Genomic DNA, 10,673 nt, shown 5'->3' on the forward strand with positions numbered 1-10,673 from the left:
GCCTCCGCCTCTTGGAGGCCTTACACATCGGAAAGGAGAGACCTAGCCTCAACATCACGCAGGAGATGTCCCTCCTCCCGATGGTGGCATGTAGGGTGCCACCTGCCAGCACCCAAGAGCCGGATGAACAAACCAATCAGGTGGTGCCCCAACATACCGACAGTGACCTTCCCCATACTACTCTCCCAGTCTCCAACGTCCGCATACGGAGACCAGTGCAAGCATCGACCTCTGGGAGACAGTTTAGCCCAGGGACTTAATCCCCTGAAGCAGCCAATGAAAATTTACCCCTCACAACACAGGGCACCCGGGACACTATAAATACTGCCTGATGATCATCGCAGTCTCAGTCGAGCTTTCTCGTTGAGAACATCTCCTCTTAGAGCTTGCCTTGTGCTCTCCCACTGCTGTGTTGTGCGACACTGTGCCTTACCAGCCAAGGATAATAATTTTTCGCGATTTCTCCAACAATTAGAGCGTCGGAGAAATTTCAGTGACTTGTGAAATTTTGTGATAAGAAAAACGAACTTTCTGTGAACAGTGAAGAATGGACACTTTGGTCATAACTCGCGTAGTGTGTGTTTTTTTTTTTACCTCTTCCAAACAGGCAAGATGTCGAGGAAGAGATAAGTCTCCTGCTCCTCCCTCACCCTCCCCACTTCCCCAGACCCCGCCAGGAGAAGGATCATGGACTCGGACGAATCAGACGACAAAATAACCCCAACTCCTGTGGAAATGGACACTGCCATGAGAACCCCAGATACAGAAGATCCAGCACCCGACCAGCACACGACTGGAATCTGGGAGGAGGGAATACTGTTTTTGACCAGTGTTAGGAGCCCTCTTTTAGTGTCAGTGTGAGGTGTCTGGTACACAGTGTGTCCTTTGAAGAAAAATGACAGGTTTTGTCTAAGGAGTGTATCTTGCAGAGTGATGATATCATAGTTTCCTAGGGATGTTTGTGACTTCAGTAATGCATGCATGAAAGACAGAGGACAAAACCCCCTCCACCTGCACGAATCCTTTCCTATCATTACCCTCCTCTTCCCAGACCACTTCCTCGAAACCTCCCTCTCCCTCCAAAACCACAGAGACAACCCCGACACACTAGGCAGCAAGGTTCTCCTCCTCCCCCCTCCCAGGCTACCCTTCCCCCAACCCAGTCCATATGTCACCTTCTCCCTACGTTCCAACCTCTCCTTCTCGTCTCACACACTCCATCCCTACCCCTTCCTCTGAATCATACAGCCCTGTCTCTCCAGACACCTCTGCTCCCTCAACAGAACATGCCTCAGATATTCCTCTACCTCCTTACACAAGATGCACTCGTATCACCAGAGACTGCGACACAGACAACCCAAAGACCAAATGGAGGTTCAATAAGGACAAGATCATATACCTCATGATAAACATTGTGACTGCCTTCAATGAGTTAGCTCATATCCCTTTCGACCAAACCCTTACTGAAAAAGCCATCAGTCAAATCCTCAATAAAGCAATAACCATACCATCAAATTCATATGCACAGAGTGACACCGATTCCACCACCAGCTCTGACATAAATCCATCTTCCCCCCTCAGTGATAACAGAGAACTGCTGGAAATACTTCAATGGAACATTCTCGGTGTACACACCAAATTTGCATTACTGAAGTCACAAACATCCCTAGGAAACTATGATATCATCACTTTGCAAGATACACTCCTTAGACAAAACCTGTCGTTTTTTCTTCAAAGGACACACTGTGTAACAGACACCTCACACTGACACTAAAAGAGGACTCCTAACACTGGTCAAAAACAGTATTCCCTCCTCCCAGATTCCAAGCTTAGACTGCGCAGAAGCACAAACACTGAGTGTTAAAGTCCTTCTAGAGGGCACAACCCTAAAATCCACAATCTTTACAGAGCACCAAATAGTACCCTAGAAGCAGATACACTTTTTGATGCAGCCTCCAGAGAAAATACTCTTATTACAGGTGATTTCAATGCACATCACTCCTTCCTTAAGTCCAGACAACAAACATGTAAAGTCACCACATCGACGTCAGCGGAGTGCTTCACAGGCGTCATTAATTAAGTCTCCGCTGAGCAAGTTTTCTTTGGTGACTTCCCATTTTCTTCACACTCAATTAGTCACGCCTAAACGTGCCAGGTCACGCATTTTCTACCATTTCAATTTTATACGTATTTGTACATCTGTCATAAGTTATGTATCGTATGTTTCTTTATTCGCAGGCATCAAGACTGTATCCATATTGAAGTTCTGTAAGTTTCTATATTGTAAATTGTATTTTGTTTGCCGCATATTATTGTTAATTGTTTTGACCTCAGGTCACGCTCAATGCCATTGTCTTCCGCGGCCCAGCGCCAGTCGGCCGCTATATAAACTGCCTGGATCTGTAATAAAGTAGCAGTAACTTTTACCTGCTCGTTTCTTTTGCACCTCTTACAGTGGTGACCCACCGCAGTATCCTGGAGCCATTAGCGGACCGACACGGCAACTTAGTCTTGGCTCTAGGAATCCTCCAATGCTCTTAGCGGACTAAACACGGCGCTGTAACCAGCGTTTGAGCGTGCTGACTCTCGTCGGCGACCCCACCAGCGTCACTAGCGGACCACACGGCGCACGAAAGTGCGTTCTGACGCCGAATGCCCCACTCCAGTAAGAGGGCAAAGAAGCGAGCATGGGCGCGGGTATCCCCCTTTCATGCAGTTAACGCAGACCTCGCGGACTCGGAGGTCTACCTACCTCCCATCTCACCCGCACCCGTCACAGCACCGAGGCCCTCTCGCACCTCCACACCCACGCCAGCGCCCGAACACTCCATGGCCCGGCAACACAATCGCGGGCCGCCCTCTCCGTAAAGCTGCCACCTTTTATACAGGGAACCCCAACGATGTGGCTGCGTAGGGTGGAGAGCCACTTCAGGGTGGCGGCCCTAACGGACGAAATCTTGCTGGCTGACACAGTGCTTAACGCCCTTCCGGAGGACGTGTACAGAAAACTCGTCTCGCGGGTACCCGAAACACACACCCTCACATACAGCGCCGCGAAGAAGCTCCTCCTCGAAACGTGCTCCCTGCCGATCGCCGAGCAGGCCACCCGTGCTATTGACCTCGCCATCAACCCATGCCATAACCTCAACGCAAGAGACACATGGAGCATGGTCATGGATCTCCTGTCACTGCCAGTTTTCGACGGCACGAAAAAGCGACAGGAGATAAGCTTCGCGCGGGAGATCTACCTTCGCCAGCTCCTCCCGGAGGTCCGCACCCAGATTGCTCACCCCTACACCATGCCGCTCGAGGACCTCATAGAGACGGCACAACACCTCACAGACTCTGTGAAGGCTACACAGCGGCTAAAACCACCCACACAGTCGGTCAGCTCCGTCCAGCCGGAAGAAGAAGTGGAGCAAACCGTCAACGCCGTCGCCAGGAGATGTCCACCGAACCACAACAGATGGAGTTCCCGGGCTTCTGTCGCTACCACAAGTGGTTCGGAAAGGACGCCCGAAACTGCCTGCCGCCCTGCTCGTTCGCCCGTTCAGAAAAACGGGGGTGGCGGCGGCCAGCAGGACAAACCGTCATGGCAACCAAAAAACCCTGGGGGCTCACAACCAGTAGGTTTCTATGTCCGCGACACTGTCTCCAGCAGGATGATGCTGGTCGACACAGGGCCTTTAAATCGATCTTCCTGGCATCCAGAGGACTGCAACCAGAAACCAGACCCGGCCGCCGCCCTGACAGCCGCCAACGGATCCCCCATCCTCTCCTACGGCACCAGGCCCCTGTCGATCTCCATCCTTGGCCAGAATTACTCCTGGGACTTCATCGTCGCGGACGTAGGAACCCCACTCCTGGGGGCCGACTTCCTGGCGCACTTCAGTCTGCTAGTCGACGTGAGGCGTAAGCGCCTCCTCGATACCGACTCCTGCCGGTCTCTCCCATTAACAGCGGGACCCAAACCCACCATTAGTGCCGTCGCCCCCCACCAATATGCACACCTGCTGTCGGAGTTCCCTGAGGTATTCAAGCCCGAACTTCGTCAAGTCCCCGGGACCCCAGCCAAGCACGGCATATACCACCATATAACAACTAAAGGGCCCCCCGACACATGTGAAGTTCCGAAGGCTTCCCCCACAGCGCCTTCAGGAGGCGAAAAAAGCATTCTCGGAGATGGAGCGAATGGGAATCTGCAGGAAGGACTCCAGCCCGTGGGCCTCCCCCCTCCACATGGTGCAGAAACCAGACGGCTCCTGGAGACCTTGCGGCGACTACAGGCGGCTCAACATTGCAACGGAGCCCGACCACTACCCTCTGCCCAACATGCAGGACCTCACGGCCTCTTTTCACGGGGCCAAGGTATTCACTAAATTGGACCTTCTTAAATCATATTTTCAGGTACCTGTCGCACCAGAGGACATACCAAAGATCGCCATCATCACGCCGTTCGGGTCCTATGTGTTCGCCTTCTCCACCACCGGATTGAGGCCGGGGCGACCTTCCAGCGGCTCATGGACAGCATCCTTGGGGACCTAAAATTCTGCGTCTGCTACGTTGATGACATCCTCATATTTTCCAGGTCTCACAGTGAGCACCAAAGGCACATCAGGCAGTCCTGCGGCGCCTCCAAGAGAACGGCCTTGTCGTCCGTTTTGACAAATGCACCTTCGGTGTCCAGAAAGCAGAGTTCCTGGGTCACGAGGTATCCCCGGCAGGCATCCGCCCACTCACATCAAAAGTAGCAGCCGTAACCAGGTTCCTGACCCCCACCTCCGTCAAGGCCGTTCAGGAGTTCCTCGGGATGGTGAACTTCTACAGGTGGTTCATCCCCGGGATCGCACACACCACGGCTCCCCTGACGGAAGTCCCGAAAGGCCAACCAAAGTCTCTGTCTTGGGGACCCAGCCAGCAGCAGGCCTTCTCCCTGACGAAGGCCGCCCTCGCCGAGGCAGCCGCCTTGGCACACCAGGATCCCAAGGCCCTTCTCCAGCTAACGACGGATGCCAGTAATGTCGCCTGCGGTGCTGTCCTGGAGCAAGTCATCAATGGCGCCCCAGCCCATCGCCCTCTTCAGCAAGAAATTCAATCCCAGAGACCCGCTACAGCACCTTCGACAGGGAACTCTGTGCGATGTACCACGCAGTCTGGCACTTCAAGTTCCTCCTGGAGGGGACACCCTTCACAATCTTCACGGACCACCAGCCACTGGTCCACGCCTTCACGAAGCAAGGGGACGCATGGTCTTCCAGGCAGCAGCGCCACCTCTCAGCCGTGCCGAATTCACCTGCTCCGTCAGGTACCTCCCGGCAGGAAAAACCCTGCAGCAGACGCCTCTCCAGGGTCAAGTTGAACGCAGTGCAGCTTGGCGTAAATTACCAAGACCTCGCCAGAGAACAGGCCGCTGACCCAGAAACCCCAGCATACCGCACCGCCATCACGTCCCTTAAGTGGCGGGACGTGACCCTCGCCCCCGGAGGCCCAAGCCTCCTCTGCGACATCAGTACGGGTCAGCCCCGCCCTTTGGTTCCAGCCTCACGTCGCCGCCAGATATTCGACATAATTCACGGCCTCTCACATCCCTCTGGCAGAGCTACGGCCAAACTGCTCTCAAAAAAGTTCGTCTGGCACGGGGTGCAAAAGGACGCCACGTCCTGGGCGAAACAGTGCCTGCAGTGCCAGACCAGCAAGGTGGGTCGTCACACGCAGTCGGGGGTAGGCAAGTTCCCGCAGCCAGGGCGCCGCTTCAGCCACATTCATGTTGACGTCGTCGGGCCCCTTCCCCCATCAGGCGGATCCAGATACCTCCTGACGGTGGTAGACCGTTCGACAAGGTGGCCCGAAGCCACACCCATGCAAGAAGCCACTGCCAGCGCATGCGCCGAGGCCCTGCTTTCCAGTTGGGTTAGCCGCTTCCGGGTACCGGATCACATCACGACCGAATTATGGTTTGCCCTGGCTCAGCTGCTGGGGACCACGCATCACGCCACCACGGCGTACAACCCGGCGGCCAATGGCTTGGTCGAACGGTTCCACAGGTCCCTGAAGGCATCCCTCATGGCCCGCTGCACCGCTGAGGACTGGAAACATCAGCTGCCGTGGATCCTCCTCGGCTTGAGAATGACCCCCAGGGCCGACGCGGCACCCGTCTGCAGCCGAACAAACCTACGGGGCCCTTGTGGTCCCGGGCGAGCTTGTGACAGAAGATCGCCACACCCCATCACTGCAGAGGCTCCGCAAGCGTGGCGGCAAGTTCACCCCATGCAAGCGCATCGTACACGGCAAATCAACCATCTTCACACCGCCAGAGCTGTCATCCGCCACCCATGTCTTCGTCAGGATCGATGCCGTCCACCCGCCACTGACCAGGCCCTACAAAGGCCCCTTCCGCGTGCTGGAGCGAAACAGCAAGGCGTTCCTGCTGGCACTCCCTGGGAAAGACGACTGGGTTTCAATAGACCGCTTAAAGCCCGCCTTCCTGATGGAGAGCACCGATGCCGTTGCAGCACCCTCCCCACCCAGCCGCACTTCGCCACGCCCACACCCCCGCAAACTGCGGGCATGCGGCCGGCCCAGGAAGGGCCCGCCCGCAACAGCAGCCAAGCAGCCTCACGCGTGGGAGGCCCCTCCGTTGTCTTCAAGAAGCCGCGGCACCCTTCAGCGTCCCAGCAGATATGCAGATTAATCAGACGTGTCCCACATCTTGGGAGGGAGTATTTGTAAAGTCATCACATCGACGTCAGCGGAGTGCTTCACAGGCGTCATTAATTAAGTCTCCGCTGAGCAAGTTTTCTTTGGTGACTTCCCATTTTCTTCACACTCAATTAGTCACGCCTAAACGTGCCAGGTCACGCATTTTCTCCATTTCAACTTTATACGTATTTGTACATCTGTCATAAGTTATGTATCATATGTTTCTTTATTCGCAGGCATCAAGGCTGTATCCATATTGAAGTTCTGTATGTTTCTATATTGTAAATTGTATTTTGTTCGCCGCATAATATTGTTAATTGTTTTGACCTCAGGTCACGCTCAATGCCATTGTCTTCCGCAGTCCGGCGCCAGTCGGCCACTATATAAACTGCCTGGATCTGTAATAAAGTAGCAGTAACTTTTACCTGCTCGTTTCTTTTGCACCTCTTACAAACAAACCTTGCAGGACACCACCTGCACTTTCTTTTCCAGGAATTCCCAGAAGTAAAATTGTTGAACAATTGTAATGAGCCCACACATCTACAAGGTGGCAGGCTGGACCTCACTCTGGTCTCCAGGAACCTGCAAGAAGGAGCAACATGGAATCTGCACCCTGTTCTTACCAGTGACCACTTTGCCTTGCAGACAAGGCTACAGTTAAGGAGGTTTCCTCTCCCTCCTCTTCCCCCTCCAAGATGGAACCCTGAGTTTGCAAATTGGAATTCCTTTGAAAATTACATGACTACCTGGTCCACAGAATACATAAATCAAATTCCACAGGATGTTTGCACTTTTCTACAAGATTTCTGCAACAACATAACTAGTGCCGCTAGAGCTTCCATGCCAAAAAAGAAATAACCTACCACAAATACAAACCACAAAGATGCCTGGTAATACAAATTTTGGATAAAGGAGATGAACAAACGAGTAAATCAAGTGAGGAAACTCTTCAGAAGATACAGAACAGACAACTTATGTGCCACACTGACTGAAGTCTCAGCTCACGCTGCTCAGGTATCCAAAGAAGTGAGACAGGAAACCTAGTTTCAATGTTGCGAACAAGTACACAACCTCCCACCCATTGCCAAACTGTGGAGCTGGTTCAGCAAAGTCTCTGGCAAAAAAGAATTTCATAAACGTCCCTCACTCTGACCCACAAAGCGAAGCTGATAGAGTCACCCAGCATTTCGCCAACAGAACAAAGACCGTTAACCTCTCCCTCGACACTCAGCAATGCCTAAGAGCATTTGAACCTCTCAGAAGCAGAAGTGTACTAGAAGCCTGCAACACCCATGACCAAACAGACACTCCCTTCCATGGAGGAATTAAACCTTGCATTACAGAAAGCAAAGGATACTGCACCTGGATCTGATCTGATAACCTACAGCATGCTCAAGAATATGGGCGAAGCTGCAAAGACAGTATACCTAATGCTAGTCAACAAGACCTACGTCGAAAGAGTCAGACTGAGGAAATGGGACCAGCAGGACATAAACCCAATTCCCAAACCAAAACAACCGGGCACCTACAGACCCACTGCTTTAATTAGCTGCTCTGAAAAGGTAGCTGAGAGGATGGTCCTCAACAGACTACTCTGGAAAGCAGTCCCTCTACAGCCATGTATCTATGCATACAGGAAGGGAATTGGGACCCAAGAATGCATAACTGATGTCCTATCCACAGTAAATGAAAGGAAGGCCTTAATTGTCTTATTCGACCTTGAGAAAGCCTATGAGTCAACAAATTCCACTGTCATACTCTCCTCACTTGCTCAAAAAGGCATAAAGGGTAATCTCTTAGCATGGACACAAAAGTACACTCAGAATCAAGAAGCAAGAGTCTACTTTCAAGGAGCCTACTCTGAGTTCATTGAACATGAAAATGGGATGCCACAGAGAGGAATACTTAGTCCCTTTCTCTTCAATGTCCTCATGGAAAATCTTGCTATTGAAGCTACCCAAAGGAGTAGAAATCTTCATTTATGCAGATTATGTCTGCCTGGTATGAACCCAGCAACCAGGAGACATTCAACTGCAAAAAACCCAGCAATCACTATACCTGATTGAAGGTAAGTGCAAAGAACTCAGCCTCAAAATCAACACAGACAAAACTAAAGCTATGGCCATCAAGCACACCTGCCCACCCATTAATCTCTCCATCATGGGAAAACCCATAGAATGGGTGAGTGACTTCATGTACCTGGTAGTGAATATAAATCACAAACTCTCACTCCCTTCGGGAGTCTTGATCGTTTATGCAACCCAGGATAGCGTTGAAGTGATCATCCCACATTCTTGCGATAGCTTCGTCACTGACAGCATCTCCTACTCTCTGTGATAGCCTTTAATTTTGGGATTTAGGGATTGAATGTCTATGCAAGGACTAGGGTAATCGCCCTGATTGTAATTTTCTAGACATTGCATTAGCTCTTAGTTGCTTTTCATTCAGTCCGCAGTGCCTAAGGGCAAGTTTGAACTGCGCTCTAGCCTGTCTCATTAGCAGTGCAATGTGTCCTTCCCTCGGGCTCATTTTGCCTCCACAGTAAAAATATTTTTTGTGAATTTGTCTATAGATCTTTAACCAAGTCATTCCATCCAGGTATAACTGGGACAGTCAGTACAGGAATACCAGGATAAAAGGGGAAGTCAGTACAGTACTATCTGGATGAATGTGACAGTCAGAACAGTAATATTTGGATAAAAGGGACAGTTAGTATGGTAATTCCTGGATAAACAGGACAGTTACCACAGTAATACATGGATAAATGAGACAGTTAGAACAGTAATATCTGGATAGAGACAGTCAGTGCAGTAATTTCTGGATAAAAGGTACAGTCAGCACATGGGGGTGTAGGGCGCAGGAAAAATTTTTGAGTCCTACAGAGTTTTCATGGGCAGCCATCGGGTTGGTCAGCTAGTGTATATGTATATATATACAAACTTCTGCTGCTGCTATTTACTATTAAAATCATTATTATTTTCCTATTACACTACAAGTAATTAAATGTTTATCCCACGCTTATTAACATACATGACCCCACTTGCGTTGTCCTCGTATCGAATAGCCGAATATTTTTGGTTGTAGTTGTACTTCTGTTGTTTGAGATCCACCTGTTTATTTTCACAGCATTTGGAATTTTGACAGCCCAACAGGTTTTTGTTGTATTCAGAGGACGCAGGGGAGAGAGTCTAGTCTGTGAAAATTAAGTTTAGAATTATGACCAGTTAATAAGTTTCTGGAAGATTACAAACCTGTTAGGAGTTTAGGCCCATCGTGAGTAATGATTCACGGTGAGAGTAAGAAAAAAAATGGGGGGGAAGGACTTTTTTACATATGGCCCAAGGATAATACCGATATAATGATCTCAAAAACTTAAGATCATCAAGACTTCTTCTTGAAAGAGATCCCTTTCCTATGAGTAAGTTGAATTATGCGTAAAATTCCAAGTGCATTAATAATTCAAATATGGTAATGTTCTCCAGAACATAATGATGGGGAGAATGTAATGTTATTTTGATATACGGGTTTATCTGTGCATTAACCTGCGGGTACACCGATCCGGGTACTACAAAAAATTGACAGTTCAGTCTTAAGTCTACGCAAATGTATCACAACTGGAGTCCCACCGTAAAATAATTTGCCTTTTTAATAACAAAACTACAATTATTTAAGTGATTCATAATAGAAACAACATACAAACATATGACCCTTATCATCAAAAGCCTGGTTAGGCAATGACATTTGCTTCATTATAATTGATGACAATGTTGGGCTTCAAGGATCAAAGGAAATACAGATTAAAAAGACTGCAAACAAAGATATAAACAAAGATATTACCAAGCACCAACAAATTTTGATTTTTTTTCTTTGATAATAGAAGTCCCCAGTGATTTTCGAAGATGATACGGTCAGCTCTCTTTGGCATTTCAGAAGAGAGAGAGAGAGAGAGAGAGAGAGAGAGAGAGAGAGAGAGA

At 49.9% G+C, this 10,673-nt stretch overlaps 1 protein-coding gene across 1 annotated transcript; it reads left to right on the forward strand.

The window, feature by feature from the left end:
* Window positions 1-5,246: 5,246 nt before the first annotated feature.
* On the forward strand, window positions 5,247-6,691 carry LOC136846955 (uncharacterized). The gene is made up of 2 exons (XM_067118209.1): window positions 5,247-5,376; window positions 6,162-6,691. Exons 1-2 carry the CDS (start codon window positions 5,247-5,249, stop codon window positions 6,689-6,691), a joined length of 660 nt encoding a protein of 219 aa, XP_066974310.1.
* The last annotated feature ends 3,982 nt before the right edge of the window (window positions 6,692-10,673 follow it).

This window comes from Macrobrachium rosenbergii, chromosome 16 (genome assembly GCF_040412425.1).
Source record: "Macrobrachium rosenbergii isolate ZJJX-2024 chromosome 16, ASM4041242v1, whole genome shotgun sequence".
NCBI lineage: Eukaryota > Metazoa > Arthropoda > Malacostraca > Decapoda > Palaemonidae > Macrobrachium > Macrobrachium rosenbergii.

Bases quoted from the DNA above. Each gene is read 5' to 3' on its own strand.
- LOC136846955 (XM_067118209.1), top strand. From the start codon at position 5,247: ATGGTCTTCCAGGCAGCAGCGCCACCTCTCAGCCGTGCCGAATTCACC. The intron at 5,377-6,161 runs GTAAATTACCAA...ACCCGTCTGCAG, and splicing joins TGAACGCAGTGCAGCTTGGC to CCGAACAAACCTACGGGGCC.